The sequence below is a fragment of the Callionymus lyra genome, chromosome 1, assembly GCF_982586985.1.
Source record: "Callionymus lyra chromosome 1, fCalLyr1.hap1.1, whole genome shotgun sequence".
In the NCBI taxonomy this organism is placed as follows: Eukaryota; Metazoa; Chordata; class Actinopteri; order Syngnathiformes; family Callionymidae; genus Callionymus; species Callionymus lyra.
This window is the reverse complement of record NC_141818.1, coordinates 40,105,604-40,131,536: the sequence shown is the minus strand read 5'-3', so window position 1 is coordinate 40,131,536 and position 25,933 is coordinate 40,105,604. Positions and strand designations below refer to the sequence as shown.

Below are 25,933 nucleotides of genomic sequence, written 5' to 3'. Positions count from 1 at the left end.
CTAAATGCTCGTCAAGTGGTAAATGCATAAACGGCCATATTAACTTACACAGTCGAGCGTGCCAGTGAGCATTTCTCCCTCACAAAGAATTTGGCAGTGATATAATTCAGACACTTCAGATCTGACAAGAAAATGACGCCTAATGTGTTCCTCTTGTTTTGTCCAAAGATGACCTCTGCATACGCTCACTCTTAAGCTCGGGAAAAAAGAAAGCAATAGCCCTCCATCTTTGTGAAAGGCAATATTAAGAGTCCAATAACAATAACACACTTTTCTCTGAAATGACGGATTTATGACGCGGACAAATAGATTAATTGGCTTAAAAATATATATTTTAAAATGTTGAAGAGGAACTTCCCCTTGCTTATGCAAGAATCTGGCAATATGAAAAGCATCAAGATACACGGGCGATGACACAATATATTTTTGCAACATATTTGTAGTAATGTCCGAGTACTTGACTCCTGTGTTACAGAATTTACAGACTGAAAGACTCTTAATGGAGTCCTTATGGATTTCACGTGTTTTGAAACAAAACATGTCCAAGTTCTGCTTTAAAAGATGATGGAGTCGACTGTATCCTCTCATCCTCAGTCAGCGCAGAGATCTCGCAGGGTTTCAATGTTCATTCACGTAGCTGTGGAGGACGTAAGGGCTGCCATCTGGCAAAATTCAACCATACCACAAAGGTACCTATTGAACTTAATTCGTCAAAGTGACCTCCGTTCACGTCACTTCCCAGTGGAGACGTTTGGCGCCGAGCAGAACAAGCGAGAGACTTAAACAATCAAAAGAAGCTGATAAAGAGGAGCAGTATATGGCAGCTGTACGGCTAAAGTGCTGCCGGTGAGTCAACCTTGTGGAAGCGGAGTACGAGCAAACATAACTCTGAGTTCATAACACACAAACAACATGATTAATACGATGATGGCAGCACAGAATGAAGGGTCCAGATTACTGTTATTTGAGCACCTGTTAGGACATCGGTACATTCGTATTGTGACGTGTGCTGCTAGCGTGTGTCCACTTTAAAATTGTTAGTTTTAAATTATGTTAATTCCCAACTGTAATTGAAGTAACTACTGTTTAAAGCTGAATAAACCATCTCCATTTGATGTCAATGTATGCTTAAGTTGCCTTTATATTAACAATGGCTTTATCGCTGAACAATCACAAATAAATGTATATTTATTTTAACGTGAATTATTTATTGAATTAGAAGAAACCCGTGAAAGGGGGACACTGAAAAAATAAAATGTCATATTAAATCTCAATTAGATCATTTTCCACAATCACTCGGCCCTATTTAACACACACTTTAACGAAAAATAAACTGTAAAATAACTATGATGAAGAGGGAATAGGATTCGAAAGCTAGAGATTATATATTTTTTTAAATCCATACACTGCTGTCGAAAGGGTTAAATAACCTAAATGTCACTAATTTTCTACTCACCCTCATCTGGACAAAGGGTTGGTATTATTTTCAGAATAATCTGTTCCTTTTTAAAGTTAAAGACAAAAATGATGTCCATTTTAATGTAGGACAGAACGCACAGGTCTACAGTCTACACTGGAGTACTTCCTGTTTATATCACTTCCTACTGTTCAAACGTCTTTAAATATAGACCTATTTAATTTTTCTTTGAGACAATTATTCTTGGCCCGGCTAAAATACAAGATGAACATTAATTACACATTAAATACGAGCAGTACAGAGGTATTTGGATGTTTTTAAGTGTTTGGAGGAAAATTAAACTTGAGCACTGCATTAAATAAACAAACATTTTTGTCTATAACTCTAAAAATGAACAGGTTACCCTGAAAATAATCCCCAACCATTAGTGGACATGAGGGAGAGTAGAAAATGAGTGAAGTTTGGGTGAACTATTATTTTAAATATCCATAAATGATCATGAAAAAGAAAATTGCGATACATAGTTGTGTTGATATTTTCCAACCACCTCTAGTTCTCAGTAGAAAAGGTCATGCCAAGGTTATCCATCTCCAAGTTAAGGGGCTCAATTTTTGTTTGTTCGACTCATGAGAAACAAAAAAAAAATATCAAGAAATAGCTCATTTAATAATAGAGCCATAAAACAAATAACTACCATGAAATAATCATGAATGAAAATAACAGCACCAAACAAGGATCAGTGAACTTATGTATTTTATATCACATCAACTGTGGCACAAAAGAAGCACATGTAACTTTTCACATAACCATATTCTATACGTAACAAAATGATTTCCTATGACAAGCTGATATAATTTTCTCTTCCACTTTTAAGTAATTGGGTAAAAAAAAAATTGCCTTTGCGTCTCTAATGGAACTCGAATTAACCTTCCAGCTTTTAGTTACCTTCAACTGCAGCAGACAGTCAAGGTCTTCGATTGTCTGTTCACTTCCTTTCCTCTCTCTGCAAGTGAAGTCCACGCTACAGGTGGGGGACATGGATCTGGATCTGTGGACAGGTTTCATCTGGGAAAGAGAAGAACTGCCGTGAGATCGCAGGGAACATTCTCCAACCATCCATCAGAAGAAAAAAAAAGATGCCACAGTTAACATCTGTAGATACTGATTGAGAGCCAGAAGTGAATTATCCATGTTGCTCCTAATCCCCCTCTCACCTGGAGCGAAACAAACAGATTTCCCTCTGATGCACACTAAAAAACAAATGTGTGTCGAGGAGGAAGACTAGGAAGGCTTGGACTGCAGCCGGGAAGACGCTGAAAGAGGAAGGCTCATGTGTGTACAAGTGTGTTTGTTTGGAAGCCAAAGATGCAAGCTGAGAGCGCAAAGGTTTCTCCCTGTGACTAGCTAATGAGTATGTTCATTTCCATTTACATTGTTTCTTTGACAATAATGATGTCCCATTAGGGGAGACTAAAGGGGCCTTAGATTCCAGAATGTGCTGGGCTTCATTACAAGAGGTGGGCAGGGAGGCCGCTCTAATTGCTCTACTCGGGGCCTCCAGGTTACACTTGATAGGACAACCGATTAGGAGGGTGGTGCAGCTCAGTGGCTGGAGGAGGAATGAAGAAGTGCTGGAGTAAAAGCATCGAGAACAATATGTTATTACAGTGCGGCGGATAGGATAGGTGCCCTGTGGTGCCAGGGCGGTCTGACCAGATGGCAAGATGAAATGTGCAAGGTGACTAAATGCTTTATCGGGTGTGAGTCACAAGCAAGAATAATTGAAGGTGAGATTTTGTTTCGGTGCCCACAGCCAACAACTCTCTCTTCAAAACTAATATACTGTAGATTAAAGTTTTGTAAATCAAATTTCTAAAACCACAAGTCACGTCTCCGTCTTGGCCTTGAGCTTTAATAGCTTGAAACATAACGTGATTATTTTTATGCAACTTTAAAAGGCAACTGATGTGTTAAGTGTCTCTTAAATAGATGTTGGACTCCATTGTACTCATCAGTATATGTCTGTTTGTACAAAACTCTATTTTCATTGAAATGTTTACATTAGAAAATTATCTTAAGCCTCGCCCACTGATAACGCTTGGTTTTTCTGGAGATTAAATCTTGTTGACCATTGATCAAGCATCGAGGTCTGTCACTGCGTGTCATTAATCCTGGAAGTCTCCACCTCCAAGGGACTCGTTGTATATACAAAGAAAAGCGTGTTTACAGCTGGAGTGAAGCCATTATTACGTCATAATAGACTACACTCTTGTAACCTCTTGTTCGACGGGGAGAACTTTATAAAGTAATAAGTTCAAAACATGGTCATGATGTTTGAAACATGTGAGTGAGTAAGGAGAGTAGGAGTTTCGCTTTAGTTTAAACTAAACATGACAATCTAAAATTTAAACAAGTTGACAAAAACAGTATTTTTTTGATAAATCAAAATGTTGTTTCTTTTTAAATCTCTGCTTAAACAATACAGTTTGTAATTAAGGCCAACCTGCTATAGAAACTACGAATGTTTGACCTTTATTTGTGATGTTGTCTTCTTAGCGTTTGTATCAAAATGTGTGGAATTTTAACTGATTTCTTAAAATCAACATAAAACAAAACGTATTCATTATTAGACAATTCAATGTGTTCAAGACAGATGCTTTATATTGTTTTACAGAGAAGGGCCCCAACAATCCATTTAAAAAGGAACCAATACTTTAACGCAAAGAACAACAACAGTCAGATCAACACTAAAAAATCATGAATTAAGTCAGATTATTTAAGGCAAAAGTTCACAATACTTTAAGATTATGTATTAATTGATTGAGAGAGAGGGATCTGGTGTACGTGACAGATGATAGTGTTGTTTGTATCTTCAATCCGGATTAAATACGAAGCGACAGTATAGCTTTAATCTTGTTTTGAGAGTGAACAAGGCCAAGGAGAAACATATGTTGCCAAACTAAGAAAAGAAACACGGAGAAGATCAAAAGCTTTTTTTTTTTTCCATCCTCTGTTGTAATGTCCTGTTCACGCGGTAAATTAGCCAGTGTCTGAGTCCAAGGCATGCGTGAAACCAGCAGCACACGCCGGTCTGGTCACAGTCGGAGGGGCGTTGGTGTGTGTGGGTGTCTGCCTGACCGCCGGTGTAATAGGGACAAAGGTTGGCAGAAGCCTGGGACTAATGAATCACAAGGTTCCTCGACAATTCTTTCTTTTCCATTAGGTTCATCGGCTTTGTGCACATTTGCCAAGTGAAAATGGATTTGTTAGGATCATCCAAAGGGACTTGCTTACCTGGCTTGCTCTGAAGGAAGACCGAGCTTTACGGGAGTCCTCTAAATTAAACACAGAGTCAGGATCGGAAGCTTCTGGTTCCAAAAAGGGGACCTGTAAGGGATCAAAACAGAAACACTTATTTTGCCTTTAAGTATGGATTGGTATCAGATTTCATTTAGCACTTGTGTTATATCAGGGTCAAGGTGACCCTGAAAACAAATGTGTTTCAGGTATCCCTTGTGTGGCCTCTGAGTCAAGGTCAACGACATCCCTAGCTTCCAGAATCATACATTATTCAACCGTCAAACCACTTCTTTCAAAACAGTGCCCACAACAGAAACAAGTATAAGTGAACCCAAAATCTGGTGATTTTTAATTAAAGGTAAATGATTAAAAACAAACGCTTGGACATGATTTAACAGTAGCACACTTTCACTTCTGACAGTACTGTCTTCTGTTGTCCGTGATTTTTAAAAGTTAAACTAGTTTTTAATCCTCTTGCCTATGGCTCACTTTTGCCCTTAGGGGCTTCTATAGTTTGACCCCTTCCCCTTTCCCGCTAGCGCTAACGAAACTGAGAAGAATCGTTTTCCAAGAAAGTAAGTACGTTAACAAGTACTTTTGTCAGTGAAATGTGTGTGGGTGACGATAAAAGCTTTTCTAAACGAAAGGCAACTAAACCAACCAACAATAATTTAAACTCTTTAGTCAATAGAATGATAAGAATATTTCAAATTGTGAAATGTAATTGGATGAGAAAAAAAATCTGGTAACTTCCATTGGTCGTCCTTCTAAAAGTTTTTAAGATATTTACGACTCCAATTTGTGTATTAGAGGGACAGTTCCAAACTTTACTTATTTTCTACTCACACTCATGTCGATTTAGGGTTGGGATTATTTTCAGAGTAATCTGTTGCTTTCTAGACAAAAAATGTCTGTGACTGGAGCTTTGAAAAAGACACTTAAAAACGTCCAAATACCTCCATACTGCTCATCTTTAACATCTGTATATATATAAGTGAGTAAGTAATTTGTATTTATATAGAGCTTTTCCAGACTAGGGTCACAAAGAGCTTAAACAATCAAAACAATATTCAATAAAGTATATACTTTAAAGGTGAAGATAACACTGAGAACACAACAGGAGTTCCAGAAAATCAAGGAAAAGCTATTGTAGCCTAAACATTAGGAATCGTTTTTTTTTAAATTAAACCATTTTTAAAGATTGTTTGTAGTGAAAGCTCACAGTTCCTCATTCAAACACATATCAAGTGTGCATGTGCAAGATTCAGGGTGATGGCCTGAGATCACCTGATGTTTTGCTTCCCAATCTTGTCAACCAACATACCTGCTCCCGTCTAATCTGACACTTCTCTTTTGTAAAAATAAAGTGTGAAAGCCAAAAATATAAAAAGAAACAGCCGCTACACCTGCTGCCATCAACAACACTTCAACAACTCTCATGTCATCTGGCTACGAGACGTCTTCGAAGACACCAGATAAGAAGAGGCGTCCTGGATGTCATCACCTCTTCTCTCCCCGACGATTGTATTATCAGGGAACCTGGCATCTGGGTGTGACCTTGTTAACTGCCAGGCTAATCAACTTTAACCAAAGGGGAAGAGAGGGGATGATAAATTATTAGTGCGGGATATTTTGTTCATGTTTTATTAAATTGGCCTGTCAAAAAGGGGTTGGTCAAATTATCTGGGGTCTCATTTACTGGAGGCCGGCCATATTGGCACATCTGTTACAATTATTTATAATTTCCATGCAGTCAGGGAGGACGGACGGTGGGTTTCAGCATCGCCTGCTAAACCGGCCTGTCCTCGTCTTCCAGCTATAACTAGTCATTTAAGAGCATAAAGACTTGAGCGAGTGCAGGAATGAGACGCTGAGAGTAAACAGGTGCAGAAGGATGAACAAGGAGGAGATAAAAAAAGGGAGGGGTGGAGGAAGGAGAAAGAAAAAAAAAAAAGCCAGTCTTGGTAATTACTGAACACGATTAGGTTCTTCGGGGAACTTGTCTGGCACTGGCGGCCCTCGCTGGTGGAGGATGCGGTAGCAGCACCATATGGAGAGAGGCTTGCGATTGTGCTCCCCGAAGCTCGTGACCCGTCTGCTGCCGAGCCCTTGAGCTGAATGTGAAATGAGACTTGCCAGGCCTAATGTTCTACACATGCACCATTTATGCCACAAAACAAATCTGATCACTGTTAATTATGGAGGAGCTATAATCAGGAAGGCCTTCTGCCACACACACACACAACAAAATAAATAAAAAAAATCCAAACACACGCCGAGCAGATACAGAGGGCATTATGCATCTACAAATACACACAAGATTTGAAGGAAGAAAAGTCATCTGGAAGGCTTCGGTGTTAAGGGGCGAGATGGAGCACGTCTCCCACCAGGCCAGGTCCACTTTGTATTCAAAGTGGTGGGTTCTTCAAAGAATATGTGTGTGCATATATGCATGAGTGTGTGCGCTTAACTGGCGGAGTCCAGAAAAGAGACTTCGTAGCAGGACAGTTAGTGGGACACTACTGGGTTTTTTTGTTGTGTGCAGTCCTTCCTACGCGGCATGTTTGACCCGGGTGTGCGAGCGCTTCCATCACATGGCCGTGCTTCATTAATGAGGCGGGCTTCGCTACACGGTGGATCCCCCGTCTAATGAGAGCCGTGGAGCTGGTAAAACACACACCACTGGACTCCATGTCATTAGTGTGGCCCTGGACGTGGCTCGGCTCCAGAAATACAGAAATTTATGTTGACAACACCATTTGTGGATAAACACAAGCGAGCGCAAGTAAGGCATTGAAATCGCTTAAATTACAGTTGAATTAATTTGACATTTATATACGCGCATGTATTTAGAATATTGAACAACCTGTTGAGTACTGACAATAATTAATTATTTACATTTAATCAACTTTATCGAGACTAGTGACAAAACGGATTTAATGATTCATTAAAACGATAGTTCACCCAAAATTACTCATTTTCTACTCGCCCTCAAATCGACTAAAGGTTGGGATTATTTTCAGAATAATTAGTTTCTTTTATAGCTAAAGACAAAATGTTTGTTCATTTTAATGTAGTCACTGGAGTTCAGTTGTCTTCAATTCATGTTCTCATCCAAAAGAACACTTAAACACATCCAAATACCTCCGTACTGCTCGTCTGTAACGTTCCTCTTGTATTGTAGACTCGACATGAGGAATTGATCAGAAGAAAATAAACTAGTTTTTATTTTTAAGCTGGTTTGAATGCAGACGAAGACAATTGAGCTCCAGTGGCTACATCAAAATGTACAAACATTTCTGCCTATATCTCTAAATCAAAAACAGATTAATCCGAAATGAGTCCCAATCGACGTGAGGTAAAAAATAAGAAAATGAAAATTGAATTATGGGTGAACTTTCACTTTAAATCAAATTGTTTTACAGTTGGTTTGGGAACTTGGGAGTTCAACCAAAACCTTATGTAACTACCTGATGCTGGAAATTAAAATAATTTTTGCAACAGAACTTCTATATATTTGATGGTATGCTGCGTTGTGACAGTCCTTAAATGAGCTTCTTGGCAGGGGTATTAGTAATCCCCGTTCTTTTCTAAATCGCTTCTGCTTACGGCCAGAAGCATCAAATAATTAAAACAGAAATAATTGACTAACTTAGTTAAATGAGATTCATTATCATTCAAAAACATAACTATGTCCCACATTCTTTCATCGATCTTGATCTTCTGTTTAACATATGGCCAAGCAATGATGATTTTAAAACAGTCGGAGAGAGAGAGAGTTCTACTATTGTGTGGAAGTTTTCTGAAGACTTCCAATACGCTTCATTTCCTCTTTTCAAAGCTGATGCGAGATTACCCGTTGTTTTGAATGACTGCCCACATGATGAACAACTTCTTCCCTAATTTACTGTGGAGGATGTTCCAGAAAAGCCTGAGGTCTACTCAGGACTCTAATGTTGGTCTTTAATCACTGCTCAGCTCACTCAGTAGCCAAAAACTAAACTACACTAAAAGATGCAGTGGTGGAGATGTTTAATGATTAAACGCCTGTTCTCTTCAAGCCAAAAGATTCACCTGTTTGATGAAGACCACAGGAATCTTTCCAATCTGGCTCTTAATTTGGACGGAATCTTGTGTGACATGCGTGATGATCAGCCTCAAACTGAGGCTTATAGTTCAGTAACTTACAAGGAAAATGCTATTTAAACCTGCATTTGCAATTATAGTTAAAGAGGTAAAAAATTAAAAGTTCACTCATTTTCTACTCACCCTCATGTCGACAATGGGTTGGGGTTATATTCAGAGTAATCTGTTCCTTTTTAGAGTTATAGACAAAATATCATTTTGAATGTAGCTACTATTCGTCCAGAAAGACAAACTTCAAAACATATAAATACTTCCATAATGCTAGTCTGTAACGTCCCACCTAGACTAGCTGCTAGGAGATCATCTTAAATCAGCTGCAAGACTAATAACCACTTTAAACAAACTTAAAATAATTAAATTAAAGATGGACGTTACAGACGAGCAGTATGGAGGTATTTGGATGTTTTTACGAGGATGAAGACGAGGAAGAGTGAGCATCAGTCGCTACATTAAAATGAACATACATGTTGGCCGGCTATAAAAGTAACGGATTACTGTTGCAAAGCTCTAAAAGAAATATTAAAACATTTTAAAATGACAAAAAAAAAGATGGTGGAGGTATCTTACACATACAATTAGAATAACTAGTTCATTAATAACTACTAATTGTCTAATTGTCTAATTATACAGTTTAAGGAAAGTCAAAAAGTATTTTAAAGAGTTTTTTGATACCGTTTGAAGTTGAAATTCCTGACAATCGACCAAAAAATGATTATGAAAAACACTCCACCCTTGACCCAGAGGCCCGAAGACAAATGTGTTTGAGGTATCCCTTGTGTTGTCTCTGTAAAAGGTGAACCTCAAACACGATTGTTTAGAACCTAGTGTTGTTTTTGCTGTTTAAGTAAGTAAGTAAGTAATTTTATTTGTATAGCGCAGTATTTCCAGACCAGGGTCACAAAGGTCTTAAATCAATCAAAACAATATTCAATTAAGTATATACTTTAAAGGTCAAGATAAAACTGATAACACAACAGGAGTTCCAGAAAATCAAGGAAAAGCCTGAACAAATAGAAACGTCTTAAGATGTTTCTTGAAGGAGTCAGTAGACTCCATCAAGCGCAAAGAGAGAGGAAGATCGTTCCAAAGTTTAGGAGCAACAGCCTGGAAGGATTTCTCTCCTCTGGTCCTGAACCGTGTTCTAGGAACCATCAGTAGATTCTGATCCACAGACCTCAGAGCCTGAGCTGGGGTGTAAGGCTGGATCAGATCACTGATGTAAGGAGGAGTCTGACCATGAATAGATCTGAAAGTAAGAACCAGAATTTTAAAGTTGATCCTGAAAGAAACTGGAAGCCAGTGAAGAGTTTTAAGGATCGGAAAAATGTGAGTTATTCTACTAGAGCGGCTCAGAATTCTCGCTGCAGAGTTCTGAATCAACTGCAGGCGAAACAGATCCTTCTTGTTTAGACATTAAAATAAACTGTTGAAGTAGTCCAGGCGAGAAGACACAAACGCATGGATTACAAGCTCCAGATCATGTTCCGACAACATTTTCCTAAGTTTAGAGATTTTTCTCAGTTGAAGGAAACAGTTTCTGGTCAGTTTTCTGCAGTGTTGAACAAGAGACATGTCTTTATCAAATACAACACCCAGGTTTCTCAGGCTCAGTTTGACAGACTGACCTAAGTCACCCAAGTACTGACTCAACCCTGGAACCTTATCATCAGGGGCCATAACCAGTGTTTCAGTTTTGTCCAGTCAGTTTGTTTCATGAAATAAATGCCTCTCAAGACTTATAAGGAAACCTGGTTATAAGGTCCAAACGAAAAGAAATGAAAACAAATAACTTAAATAGAAATTAAAAATATATAAATCGTAGGACTGAGAAAAAATAAATAAATCTGAAAAACAAATAAACCCCCAAAAAGAGAGAGAGGGGGAGGATGGATTATGGGCCTGACAATTGCATAAAAGGAGCTGAGACCCTTAAAAAAAACATTTAATATCTGTTAGGATCTAAATCTGACCCATTTGTATTTTCAGATGAGGTCCTCCTTGTGGCCCTTTCTCACCTCAAGAGTTGCCCCTTAAAATCCTTCCCTGAGAGGTTAGTATTCTACGTGATAATTTGTTTTTTACAAGAGGTTTGTGAGTTTATGCAACATTAAGATCAGACACACATACACATGAGTGACAGCTACTATTTTATATCCATGTACAGGATTAAAAAGATCCAGATCATAATTCAGATTAACTTTTTTTTAGAAGTGATGGCAGGCTGATGATACTAAAGACACAAAGGCCTCTGTCTTTTTTCAACGTTATACAAGGTGGAAAAATAAACTGCAAAAGTCTTCCGAGCACAAAGGATGTTATTCCTCTCACTCCTTTACACCGATACTCCTCCGAAAACCACCGTGGGATGACGGTTCAAAGCCGCCACTCCGGTCTATATTCAAATGAGTGCCGCATCTCCTCCTCCTGGTCCTGTTGCGATCATCACTTTGATCGCATCCACGGTAACTTCCGCCTTAAGATTTGAAAATCAAACTTTCCTGAACAAGTATTAGAATTTAACAGGTGTTCGGGAGGAAGTTGTTATAGAATTTGCGATGATTTGCTCAAATACACACACCTTTGCCCCTCCAGGCTTCGCACGTTCACACAATCTGTCAGTGAAATTACAGAGTGGGAAACAGAAAGCTCTCCTGACTGAGTGCTGCACCTTGGGATTCCTGATCTGTGTGCTTTGATGTCAGTCGGAAGGAGAGTTAAAATACAAACGCGCCAGACAGCAGCTACATGTGTTCAGTAAACAAAAATATTAATTTAGGCACAAGAAGCATACATATGTTTAATTTATTCTCCGAGGAAATATGTGATTTCATTTCAAAGTTTGACCAGCGAAGGCATGAAGTTGATCACGTAAACACAGCTTTCCGACACAAACGTGAGTTTATACCACACACTAAGCACTAACTGCATCTGCTCTAAATGCTGTATTAATTACAGGGCAAACACTGCAGAATTGTATTTAATTACCGACTAAATGATCCACTTAAACTCTACCTCTGGTTAAATTAACAGGGTTAAACGATCCGGGGTGATTGTAACTCACTTAACTTTTGAACTGATACCTCTATACTTCCACAATCTGTGGGCAGCACTGTCAGAACTTATCAAGCAATCAAATTACACAACACAGTCTGCCGAGGCACAGAAATTATCTAACTGCTTCAAATATATAATCCTCCCCGGCATCTACCTTGCACTCTATAAATGCTCAAATCTGTCTAAAGTTAAGTGAACGATAACAGAAAAAGTGCACGAGCCAGAGATGTGGATAATTGTTTTAATCCAAGACTCAATTTATCTAAGCCAGAAGAAGCAAATACCCTGAATAAAAATGTTCAGAACCTACGAATATGATTGATTTTTTTGTACAGAGCAATTTACGTTAATTTTTCTAATATATATATTAACCAATAAATAATTATATGCATCTACCAACAATAAATGTGTGTATTAACTTACATAAATGTGTATATTAACAAGCAATATATATACTGTATATCAGTGGCGGGCCGTGCATTTCCTACATAGGCCTTCAGTGATGCATGTTTGAATGAATCCACCCCTCTATAACTACTTTAAGGTTATTTCTACACCACAGGGATCTGTCCATGTACTGTTACAGGTCAATAAGACGTTTAGATCATCATCAAATGAACAAAACATCAGTGCATTACATCAAAATATCACTCCGACTACAGTCTGTGTGGTTTCCATGGCCACGACACACACGCTCTGCATCAGTTTTTTTAATTGAAAAGATTAATTTATTTTCCGATTATGTTTAGGCCAGCAGAGAAGGCCTTGCTGGCCCTGACGGCCCGCAGCTGCTTTATATATATATATATATATACAGCTGTTGAAAAAAGGTAAAAGGAAACAATTATCAGTGTATATATATATATATATATATATATATTAACCAAGATAAATAATAATAATTTTGTTGTTTTAAAATATGTACAAAATAACCAACAAAAATGCAGATATTAATTTATCCAGATGTTGATATCAAGCAACAAATATGGAGAAATTAAACAAACAAAATGTCAATATTAACCAACACATGTGAAGATATCAAGTGATTTTGTAGATATAATATATATATATATATATGCCAAATATATATATATAGAATAATTCATCTCACTTTTGTCCGTGTTATTTAAATGTGAAAAAAGTAAAAATAACACTGCATGTATTATTTGCCAATATATAATATTCATATTAACAGTAATTCTAAACAACAATAACGGTATTTAATCTTCTTTTTTTCCCACAAGTTAAGCATCATACGAGACATGCAACATTTAAAGGCAGTCTTTCAGCAGGTTCCTCACCTTGAAGTTGGTCTGTCTGTTGGGGGAAGGGTACAGAACGCTGTGGGGAACCTGTTGCTGCAACTGGGCCTGGAGGTGCAGAACTTGCTGCTGCTCCTCCACCAACTTGCTGGCGAGCTCTTGGTTATTTTCACGAAGCTTGGACTCACTTAGTATGAGGGCCTGATAGCTTTGACTCAACTCGTTGTACAGCTGCGCGTGAAGAGACAAATGCAGAAGAAACCATGTGAAGGACGTTTGATGATTTTACTTCAGCAAAAGACAGAGGTTTTGAGCTTAAATCTTGTACCATGTGACTGGAGTTGGCGTCGACGGTGTGCGCCTCTTCTTGGTTCCTCATGACCCTCTGGATGTCCAGGTTTAGTCCCTCCAGCTGCTGGATGAGATCACTCTGGTCCGAGGCGTGTTTAGCACTGCAGTCATACAGAGTCTGCACCTCCGCGAACTCCTTACTGAGAGGGAAAAAACAAACACAAGATTATGGCACTTGCATGTTTAATAGACCACAAAACACTGATCTGCGTAAACTCAGCACATGTCTTGGCGTGATTTTAATGCGCCAATATATATATATTTTTTCCACCCCAAGAGTAGCTGAGTGTTTTTGACTTTTAAACAACATAAACTGGTTAGATTTAGGTGGATTTTTCATCTGGATTTAGGAAAGTAAGTAAAATGACCTTTTTTAAAGAGTTCTTTAACATTCTTGTATAAATGACCAGTTTAAAGGGCAACTACTGTGTTTAGTAATATTAACATTAGAAAATGATCTTAAGCTCCGCCCACTAAAACCTTTTTTTTTGCTGTAGATTAAATCTCTTAAACCATAACTAAACCCATTCTGCTGTGATTGGTCAAACATCAAGGTCTGTCACCACACGTTAATTATCCCAGAAGTCTCTACCTGCAAGGGACTCGTTGCATAAACAAAGCATGGTGTGATTACAGCTAGGTGAAAGGAGGAGTGAAGCCATTATTACGTCATAATGGACTCCGCTCTCGTAAACTCTCAGTCGGCGAAATTTCAGACGGAGGAGAACTTAATATATATGTAATAAGTTCAAAACATGATGAGGAACTTACTACGTCTTGGAGAGGAAGACTTCAACATTTAAAACATTTGAGTCAGGAAAGTTGGGTTTTCACGTTAGTTGCCATTTAATAAATAAATAATTTTGACTTCAGATAAAAACAGCAAAAACAACACTAGGTTTTTTTTTGTTTTTTTTAATGCATCGAATGGACACTTTCAATCAGCAGTAGCTCTTGAATACTTTATTGTCAACTAGATGGTTGCAAATGTTTTTTTTCACAGGTTAATATTACTTTTACTTTACTTTTTTATAAATTGTCCACTATCATAGTGCAATAGTTAAGACCTTGTGCATGACAAGTTCAATTCTTGTTGAAAAATGATTCTAGTTTACATTATATAATCCAACACCTAACAATTAATCAATTACAAACTAAACTATGAGAGAAAAAAAAAGAAACGTTTTATTGGCGAGGAAACTCAACTCGCATGCAGGGATCACCTTATTAAAACCTTTGAGGCGACTGGACTGTGCAAATGTGACTGACATATCAGAATTCTCCCTCTTAGAGGGGAAAAGTAGTTAAAAAGGTTGAGCTTACCACTAAGGCTCAAACGGTTCTCACAGTTTTATCATATCGACTAAAGCTTAGCAAAAGCCGCACAGTTTCCCTCTCCTACCTCTTTTAAAGCGAATGCACATACAGGGCTTATGGAGTGGCTTTAGTTGGGCCAAGAAGGAAGGAATCTGTGTCACTGTGGAGCCTGAAGGCAAGAGAGCAATATACTTACCGAGAGCTGCGCTCCCATACGTGTCAACGAGGCTTCTAATATAATTTTAGAAAAGAGAGGGGGAAAAAGGGAAAGCTGTATCATGCATCACAGTGGAGGTGTGAGGGCTTACAGGAGTTTATTAAGTTGATGCTCTTTCGTTTCGGTTTCCTCTTCTTTGGCAGAGAGCTGGGTGGCCAGGTTGCTGTTGTGATCTTGCAGTCTGCACATTACCTGGCGGTCCTTGAGCAATACCTCCTCCATGTCCTTGTATAGAAGACAATATACAGCATTAACGATGGGTAACTGGTCAGAAGGAAAACATCAAAACTAACATTACACAAACATCCACTGAACATGCTGTAAAAGTGTTCAGTTATATACTTTTCAATTTGTTTTTTTCTAATCAATCTGCGACAAATGGAATAAAAAAGTAAATGTAAACCTGTGTCTTCAAGTTGAAGTTGAAAATGAGGTTAATGATGGCAGCAAAACCATTTAGTTTGTATAAGATAATGGTGGTGTATTACATTGGATTTTATCCAATACTGGTTCCAATACTTTAATTATTTTTTAAAGTATAGTTTTAAGAACATTAGATTTATTTAAGAAAAATAATTTTGTCCCCAAAAATGTTCTATGTTCTGTCAGTATTATTTGTATTTAAATAGACCGAATAAATGTTCTATCAGTATATATAATTTAGAGCTAATTTAATTTTCCATTGTAACAGACCTTCTGAATTCTGATCCAAAGTGAGTGGCAGAAAGATGTATGTATTAGCTATATTTCTTTATAATTATCATTAACATCTATAAATCTATTCAGAATAGTAGATGATTAAAGCCAAGATGATCAAATGGCATCTATCTGTTATATACATATTTAAATTACATTTTCTGGAACTAAAAGTACAAGTAACAGGATTATATTGGACTATTAAATTATAGGGAACAGAACTTAACAGCCGGCATGCAATTATATCACTAAAACAAATAAATAAGCCAATAAAATTCCTCAATTACACAAATTGGTTTACTTGTTGGCTGTGCTTCGCTGTCTAAATGCATTTCTGGTTTTAATCAAATTCACAAGTTTCACATTGAATGTAACCTTGAATTGGCCACTCACCAAGCAACGACATATAGAGGGAGAATTAGTACTAGTTATCTGTACAATTCGTCATTTCGTTCATTCTTGTTCATCTGATATTGACAAGAAAGAGCTGAAGAGAGGACGAGGACGACCCTCCTCGCGCACTTTTGGTCGAAAAATAAAAAGTTAAACAATCACACTTTTCAAACCTTGACTCTGGCCTGAGCGGCTTCCCTTTGGTCTCGTTGGATCTTGGCATGCCTCTCCATCTCCTCCAGGTCAGCTCGCAGGGCACCGCAGCGGGAAGCTAATCCCTTTTTCTCCACCTCAAGGGCCAGTACCACCTGCTGATTCTCCTCGTCTTTCCTCCTACATTCGGCCCCGATTTCCTGGACAGGGGAGGTGTTTGTGAACGGGATGGGAGAGCGGGTCAGCAGGAGCTCCGTCAACAACCACGACAAAAAAGCGTGGAAAATAGAGAATTTGATCCAAGCAAAAATAAGAAATAAAAGACAACGTGAAACGCCTGTGGGGTTGAAGGGAATATGTTAACTATGAGCCAGATTTGCATCCCGACGCAACTGCTTGAGTTGCTGATTGGCCAAGGTCACCTGTGCTGTGGGACCGGGCCCGGGCGGCCAGAATTTGGCAGCGTGAGCCGAGCCTCGTGAAAGAGCTGAGCTCATGCAGGTAGAGAAGCCAGCATGTCGGTTTTAATGACAAGCTCCTAATGAGAATGCTGCTTTCTGCAAGACCCATTAGACTCAACCCAGGTCTCCTTTGATGCTGTCCCCCCACGATTCCTCGCCATGAGACCGCAACAAGACTGTGAAAAGGACCAGTCCTTTATCAATTAATCATAGCTCGGTCCCATCCACCCATAATTAAGGGGAAAGCCACACCATCATACACACCGAAGGGATCATTAAGTATTTATCTTTAAGTTAACAATCTTCTCTCCAATCTCTTGCTGCTAAAAAGCCAAAGGAGTCACAGCGAGAAACGCCAGAGGAAATGTGATTGTGTGCAAAGCAGGTTAAAAAAAAAAAATCTACTCTTTTAATTGATTCGAATGCCTGTGGCTCTCGTCTCTGGAGACGGGTCCTGTTCAATGTCACACAGGAGAGGGAAAAGAAAAAGAGCTTTTGAATCTAAGGGCTCTGCACAGAAAATCGGTTCCACTAACCTCAAGTTCCTCGGTCTTATTGATGAGTTGCTCGCGCAGAGCCGTTAGTTCCTTCTTCATTAACCCGGTCGGCTCGTCCGCCGGCGTCCTCTTCGCGTGAAGGTGGTCAATGTTCATCACTTTCTATCGCAGGAATTTAAGCAAAAATAATTGAAACACAGGAGCCTCGTCGATCCGTACGTGATTCTATCTGATCAGTTTGTCACTTGCATTGATCGGGAAATGATATTTGACCACCTGAAGAAAAAATATCTCGATTGCAAATTTAGACGTCCTGAATTAACTTTTACTTGAATACAAATGGAAGGAAACAACTAAAAGATAATGGATGTAAAAAAAAAATAGATATACTTTAGCTTTACCTATATTTTTTTTTTTACACAGTTTCACAAACAATATTCAACAGCACTTTTATTGTATGGTATATTTCAATAAAATACAAATAATTCAATTATTTATTTACATCTAACAAATATACACAAAGGTTTGCTCATTTTTGTGTTGCAATTAAACCTTCTGCCTCTAGATGGCAGCAGTCATTATGTCCACTGCAGCTAAAGAAAAAATGATATCCTACGAGATCCCAGCTGTGTCTGAGGACGAGAGGATACTACAGCAAATTTTAAAGCCGATATTCAGACGTATTTTTAATTTTAAATCAAATGGAGCACAGTTGCCACTTTGTCAAGAGTCTTGTGGTCGGTAAATTCTGCAACACCAGAGTCAAGTACTTACAGTATATCGTATCAGTATCGCTGTATTTTGATACTTATTGTTTAGCCACATTCTTGCCAATTGACACCGTGATGTCATCCGTATGTGACTTAACTAATTTGCAGTTTGCCTTTCGGTTTCACCAGAATCCTAACTATATAAATACAAATGTTTATATATATATATATATATATATATATATATATATAAACCCCCACCCGTCTGGGTTAAATATTCATCTTAAGTTTAGGCAGCATTAGTGGCCTTACTTGGAAAGAGCTGGACTTTGTGCACCAGCTGGGCTTTGACATTGGCTGGTAATCCACAAACCTCTGTGGGTACATCCTCCTCTTAAATATCTCTGCTCTGGGATGCAATTAATTGCCATGTTGGGGAAATGGGTCAGATACGTCCAGATAGTGGATTTAGCGTTCCCCGTACTTCTAGCTCACTATGCTAAAGACAGAGGGGTTTTAATAGAGATTTATACCAGGGAAGGGAAAATAAATTCAAACACTGATAATGAGGTAGGCCGGAACAATTTGAACCCCTGAAGTACTCAATTGATAGAGGAGAAAAAAAGTGGGGGTTCCGACAAGTTAAGAGGTCTAGGACAGAAAGATTAGCTCTGAAAAATTCCCAGTGCAGCTCAAATATGAAAGCTAATTATGATATAAAAATGTGAGCTGCGAGGAAAAGCATATAGAGAGAGTGGTGGAAAAAAAAGGTGAAGAAAAAAAAAAGGGAGAGATCTGGAAAATTTGCAGGATAAGTGTTTGCACCGAAAAGTATCATCTACTTAAACAGACTAATGCAAACATGGCTATTGAGTAAGCTAAAAAATAGTAAAATAATAATTAACATGATACAGTAGATGCATTTTACAAGTCATGGTCTGTGCAGTTTGATTTATTCAATATTTGAAATTTTAAAAAGTCCAAGCAGGACAGGAAATGGTACCTAAAATATTCATTGTCTTTCTAGAATGGTTTTTATTGCTCATTCTAGCCCACGTGTTGCCTCTGTGTGCAGTTGGCACCGTCTGGTTTCATTAAAGTTGAAGGCCACAAACGTCTGAAATGTACCTGCTTAAGTCCGCTAATCTGTTGGTCTTTGGCCTGGAGGATTTCCAGCACTTTCCTGTCCCTCATCTCCGTTTTGTGCTTCTCCCTACAATGGAAAAGAACAGTTCAGATGTTAACTAAAGTTATTTTTGCAAATAATGCTGAAGAAATCTCAGTTGAAAACAAACAAACATGTATTCATTTATTTATTACTATAATTTCTAATACAAAAAGACATTCGAGTGGTAACGTCTTTACCCCGGCACCATAATCCAGATCCTTTTAAGTACCTCTTTCATCATGTAAACTTTAAGAAACCACAAACAAAGCACTGCCATGGGACCACGTTCTTTCAAACATTTTGGGCCACGTCCTATTCCCCAAACCCCTCACACACTTCTACAAAAACCTGTGTTCAAGGCCCTTTCTATTCTTGTCTCTTTGCACCTTTTGATCGGTTCTTTCCCTTGATAGTCATTGAAATGAGCTGCAAAGTCCCAGGAGACAACTGTGTTCTCTTAGTCCACAGAAGCCAACCAACTGGGTATAGTACGATAGTTGGGTGAGGGTGGGTTCAGTGAAGAGTGCGAGTCATTAGGGACCGGCTCTTGACTAAAGTCTACCCAATTACCATGTCAATATCCTCCTCGGCATCAGGTGATACAATGCACAGGCACTCGGAGGGTAAATGTTCTCTCGTCTCAGAGGACTACCACACTTTGATAGGTTACCCCTGGGAATAAAGAGGAGCTACAGAGAGTTCAGAATGAAAACAAGGCTACAGGTACAGAAAATATTGTGAGACACCTCAGCTCGGTTTTTGTAACAGTATTAGACCAACACTAACGTATCGAAAACAGTTAAGCTTAATATGTGAATGTTGCGCATTGAAATATCCAATATTTTTGACAGTAAATGTCATAGTTTGTGTTATATATTTTATTTATTCGATGCTTAAGCATGTACCAAAAGGGAAAAACAGTCAAAGATTTAGTGTTTGCAGGTTAAACTTGAACAATTTTTCCATTCGTCATTTCTTTTACGCTTGTTAACACTTTTAAATTACCATTTATTTAAAAAAATAAAAATAAAAATAGAAATCTCAAATTAACTCTCAAATATTAAAAAAGAAAATTCAAAGATAAGATAAACAAAATAAGCAACTCAAAATGTTGACAGAGAGGAGAATAAACATTTAATTTGAGGACCATCTCCGACTTTAAAAAAGTGTGAATACATTTTGCTGCAGTTTTCACGCCATCATGACGACCATTTAGCGTTCCAATTTGAAAGCATAAGAATGGCTCGTTTCAAGTCGCACCAGTAGTTCTTGTGAATTGTGAAGGTTGTCGTGATTTATTTCATCCCAGTTAAAAGTCACAGAATGTGCAGAGAACTGTCACATGTTTACATGTCTATGCCTCGATCCACTGCACGGAGAAGATCCAGGTGCCGTCACTCAGAATTCCCATTTTTAAAGGTTTCAGATTTGGGATGTAGCGATGCAATGGAAACCAGCAATGCATTAAAAAATATGATAGATTAAAGCGTTTTAAGGTCCAGCAGCGGAAGCCTTAGTCAAGCAAGAGAAGTAACTAGAATAACACTCATTTAATTTCATTGACAGTCATTTTGTAAGTTTTCTTACGGGTAAGGCATAGCAACCCGGATAAAAAAGATTATATTGAATCTCACAATTCATCAGAAAAACACTGTCAAGCATTTGGCAGAAGTCCATTTACCATCCAGGACAAGAGAAGATAGTTTTCTTTATAAGGAGTTTTAATCACTCGACTGGGGATAAGCAGGCTTAAATCCACATCTGCACAAGACCCTGTTCTAACCCAGGAATAATGGCAGAGGTGCTAGAACATCGTCTGAACATCTACCAAGAATCTCAGGTAGACATTCAATTAAAGAAGAATCTACTCACCGTTCCACCACCAGACTCACAGCCTGTGTCAGGTCTGGATTTTCCACTTGGAGGCGCTTCCACAGGGACCACACAAACTCCTTGTCTGCCTGTTGGAGACAGTATTCAAAGATGCAACATATGTCACTCTTGGTTCAGTTAGTTTGTGATACATAAATAAGAAATGTTGTGTGCAATGTCAGCAAAGCACAGCAGTAAAAAACATGTTAGCTTTCACACACACACAAATAGAAGGAATGTGCGTAGCATTAGCATATGAGCAGTCGATCAATTATTCAAGCATCTTGTCTAAAGTATATTTTTGTGATCTGGCCTGCCTCAGACGCTTCATGAGAGAGAATATCCATCACTGAGATGTGACCTTCGACTCAAGGGGAGCAAGCATTGACATTTGTCATTATGCAGTATTTATGTCTGGGGAGGGCTGGGATAGGAATCAAAACACAGCAGACAAGCTCGAGTTTTCTTTATTAATCAATTGCTTCGCACACATGTTTTTCACAGCCGCTCCAACGTAACTACCCCCAAAGAAACACCGAACTGATGACAGAGAGAGCCCTCTTCAAGTAGCAGGACGGAGCCAAACCAGTACACATTTCCAATTCAAATTGTCTCCTCGGTACTGCCAGACATTTTAAACATTACATTTAATGAGGGACATCTAAAAAACCAAGATTTTCTGACATTAAAAGACAGAATTATACCAATCGACTTAATATAAAATTATCTGATAAATTATGTTCACATCATCATAAGATAAAAGTCAACCATCCCACTGGAATCTGCTGGTCTCCAATTAGTTGGTGAATTTAAACCTCTTTCGAAAGTGTCTAATCAATTATTTACTGAAAATGGCAGAAGCAGCCCCGGAGTAGGCCCTGAACTAAACATACCAAGAAGTGCGACTCAACATGTATGTGTCCTTGCAACGCTGCATAAATGCACGATCCAGGGGTGGGGATACGCCACGAGGGGGAAGAGATCAGTCGTGAGATGCAACAAACAGCAAGTTGGTTTTCCCAGAGAGGTGGCCTTCTCCTCCCTGGCCTCTGGCTGTCATTAACACTTGCATCGAGAAGTGTTCAGTCAAGCCTCTCATCAGGACCTCTGCACTGTGTACTTAAACATGCAGTGAGTGAGTGTTTGATGGTGGATGAATTATTTATTTTGAATGGAGACAGTGAACCACCATAGGCTAAACTTGCCAAAGAGATCCAGTGGAATCCAGCCACATATTAATAGAATTAGCATCGGTCTAGTAGGAACATTTCTAGTCGACAGATGAGCCTCTTTGAAGTTAATGGCTGTCATGAAGCACATCTTGTCAAAGATTTAAGACATCAATGGTATTCAAATGTCACTATTTAAATAGAAGACTACACAACTTAAGGTCCCCATTAGAAGGCAAGAATATATGATGTTAGGTTCAAGGCGGGACCACCGAGGATGTTACATTTATTTTTAATACGAGGCAGAGCGAAAGATTATTTTAGTTTTTAGATTTAACACCACGATTATTTGACAAAAATGGAGCATTAGTGTTCTACATTTTTATGTTGTCAATAGTGCATGTCTTCATGTGTGTTAATGATGCATGCAGGAAGCAATAAATGTAAAAGATTCATAGCAACATGCTTAAATAATTCAAATAAAATGTTGTTATACAACATCAAAGTCACCTATCAGCAGAGTTACGAGCAGAAAGATTTTGTTCAATCTCTACAAGCTGAGCTTGCGTTTCTGGCAGTTTGATGTGGCTTTACTTAACAAGCTGATATGAATCCAATAGCAACATCAAGTGAGATCTAAAACAGGGTAACTGTACCTAGCATGGATTTTTTTTTTTAACCGGGCAGTACAAATGAAAATAAAAACTATTTTTCTGTTGTATTGATTATTTCTTTTTTAGTTTGACACTGATGGGAATTTCCCCAAAAGTAACACAAGCCTGTGTCTAAACTTTTTTTTTTACCTACCTCACATTCTTTTGCTGCTGGTCATACTAAGTTATCTTTGATGTTCTTTAACTCTTGCTTTTTTTTCGACCCATTCTCTAGAGTGTTTAAATGATTATTGAATTACATTTATTTGACATTAAAAAACAGTTTTTCTGTATTAGATAATTACACCATATAAACTGAAAGAAACAAAGCACCATAAACAACTTTTTTGGAACGTTTGGAAACGGCAGAAAGAAACATATGTATCCACCAAAACTGCACTTGATTGACAATCCAGCCACAGGAATATGTATGCTAGGTGGAACATGATTACTTGAAAGTCACACCTCATCTGCTCATCGACATTACCTGTGGAGGCAGAGCGTATGCTTGGTGTAGTTCACGTGTTATGAGGCACCACCTGGTGGTCAGCATGCACACACTCCCTCCCCCCTTACAAAAAGTTTCACATCCTCCTAAATACTTAAAAGTGACTGACTCTTAGAAAATAAATAGATACTTTCAAGGGCCCCTACTTTTTTGCTATTATATAACAATATATTAGGTGATATAACACTTGGACAAGGATATTGTTTTAAACCTGTAAGAGGGCAGGATTAACATAATTTGCATTGAAAATCTGTGTCTACATTTAAAGTTATACTTAGTAAAGTATCTCATAGCTTGTTAAAATGCATCAGCAAATCCACAACAGATTAAGTTGATTGCAAAACCCTAAACCCCTTATTTAGAATACGTTAAACTATCCTTAAAATTAGTTTTTTAAAGCAACACCGTTAATCAGCTATATTTTTATTTTAATAGTCAATTAGAGAACCCTTAATCTGGAGCTAATTTGCATGATGTCAGACATAATAATGCAATAATTGATGCGTGACCATTTATAGCACTACATACCTGGCATTGTGTCAACTCCTCCGACAAACCTCTGACCTGCTCCTCCAACTCCAGCACGTCTTTCGAAGTCATTTTTCAAGCTGTAGAGAAATTATAAATATATTAAATCGCCTGAAAAGTCAATTGTATTACAAGCGGTAATGGCACAGCAAAGACAATGTTGCTCCGACTACCAAGACAAGTCTAATTGAGCCTGATTCAAATGTCTATTTTTATTTGATTCATTTCTAACAAAGTGGAGGCAATCATATAAAAGTGCAGCTCTCCGTATCTTTAAAGACATGACATGGTTAAGAGGCAAAAATAGTTGCCACAACTCGTCAAATGTGTCTTACGGTTTCATTTAGAATTAAGAGGAGAACTAGTCTCTTAGGGCGGTCACAGCTTAAGGCAAGTTAAAATCCAGATATTTTAAATGACCTTTAAAAATAGGCCATTTAGGATTAAAGCAATAAACATATTAACATTAACACAAGTCCACTTTTTGAACGGGTGAAAAACAGATCTTTACGAACTTTTGAGACTTGAAAAACAATTTCTAATTATTTAAAAATGAACAAATCAATAAATGTCACCAAATGAAATTTGAAATAATGTGTTTTTATGACATGCGACATTTGATTTAAAGACATTTTATTACAGATAAATTCCAATCAGATTCATTCGAATTTAACACCTGTTATCTCATGGTCAAGGTGAATCAGAGGCACAAAAACAAACAAAACAAAAAGGGTTAAGGATCTGCAGGATCCTCATCTCTACACCATACGATTTAAAAAACGTTTTTTTGTTTTCATTTAACTCTACCACATCCACACATTGGTAGAGATATTAAAGCGTGTTTGACGGCCACCTCCAATAACATGCAACAATATTAATAATAACACTGTTTGATAGGGAAATCATTCTTCCCAAATGGTTTTTGCATATTAGTTAAATGCAGTGTAACTTTGAATTTCACCAGAATGTATTAGTTTCCTTTTTTAATAAACACAAGAAAGTCCATGTTTTGTTCAGCAGAGGAGACCAATAGAAAGGATGCAGTAAATAACAAATGATGCTCAGGGTCACAAACATGGATACAAGCAAACAAAACTAAAAAAATAACTTAAGACAATAAATCCAATAAAGGCTCGTTATCTTCCAGTATTTACATGAATGTGATATGTGTCAATGTCAGAATAAAACAGACAGAACTACTTGGACTTATTCTGTAGCTTTATAACAACAACAACAACAGCTACATTTGCCTCCTCAGTAAATGTTTACGTTACAAAACAAAGATCGACTTTATTTAAAAAACAACAAACCACAGCACACGGACATTACATCGAGGCGAAGTATATCAAGAGTTATATTAACTTTTAAAAACGTTTGTTGTCTTGACTGTCAACACTGACAAGCTAGCTAAGCTAACGTTAGCCCGTGTGTTTCTCTTCCCCTTCAACGTTTCACGCCGATTATAAGCTTTGACACGCTCAAAAGCAGCTGGACGGTCGATACAAAAACGCTGCCAGGACAGAACAGAGATCGCTTACTGGGTCTGCAAACTTTAAACTCGCATTCTTTCATCCTTCATTTCAAACTTCATTTCCTTGCCCGCTGTTTTCGACATGTCCGTGACGTCACACAACTTCCGCCCGCTGGAGCGGATGTTCGGGATCCTTTAGAAGTTGTACAAAACAAAACTTTATTAACAAAAACATTAACAAAGTAAATAAATATACACATTTAACATCTGATTTATTTATTTGTATTATTTAGAAGAACACAAACTCAATCGAAACTTGAGAACAGAAGTTACTGAAAACGAATACATGTTGAATAATAATAATAATATTAAATACAAGAAAAACAAATAGTTATACTCGATTTATTTTCCTGGTTCTTGAAAATATAGGTGTCTTCATATAATTTAATCCTCAGGACCATTTATGATATGTAGTTAATAACTTTTTTACTATTTTTATATCAGAGAGTAGTTGATGTTTAAGTCCTATCTTCTTTGGTTTCAATTGATTTGTTCTTTATCCTCGTTGTTTTTATTCAAACAAGGGTCAA

General features: G+C 37.9%; 1 protein-coding gene across 1 annotated transcript in view; it reads right to left on the bottom strand.

The window, feature by feature from the left end:
* cntln (centlein, centrosomal protein) overlaps window positions 1–25,498 on the bottom strand; it is a 93,829-nt gene extending 68,331 nt beyond the window's left edge. Inside the window, exons 1-11 of the mRNA XM_087807385.1 lie at window positions 25,411–25,498; window positions 23,873–23,952; window positions 21,015–21,103; window positions 19,103–19,187; window positions 17,304–17,426; window positions 16,327–16,506; window positions 15,156–15,289; window positions 13,508–13,670; window positions 13,219–13,410; window positions 4,712–4,804; window positions 2,363–2,482 (exon numbers count right to left, since the gene is read on the bottom strand). Coding sequence (XP_087663511.1) covers window positions 2,363–2,482; window positions 4,712–4,804; window positions 13,219–13,410; window positions 13,508–13,670; window positions 15,156–15,289; window positions 16,327–16,506; window positions 17,304–17,426; window positions 19,103–19,187; window positions 21,015–21,103; window positions 23,873–23,944 — 1,251 coding nt within the window. The 5' untranslated portion in view covers window positions 23,945–23,952; window positions 25,411–25,498. The remainder of the gene's footprint in view (window positions 1–2,362; window positions 2,483–4,711; window positions 4,805–13,218; window positions 13,411–13,507; window positions 13,671–15,155; window positions 15,290–16,326; window positions 16,507–17,303; window positions 17,427–19,102; window positions 19,188–21,014; window positions 21,104–23,872; window positions 23,953–25,410) is intronic.
* Window positions 25,499–25,933: the final 435 nt, after the last annotated feature.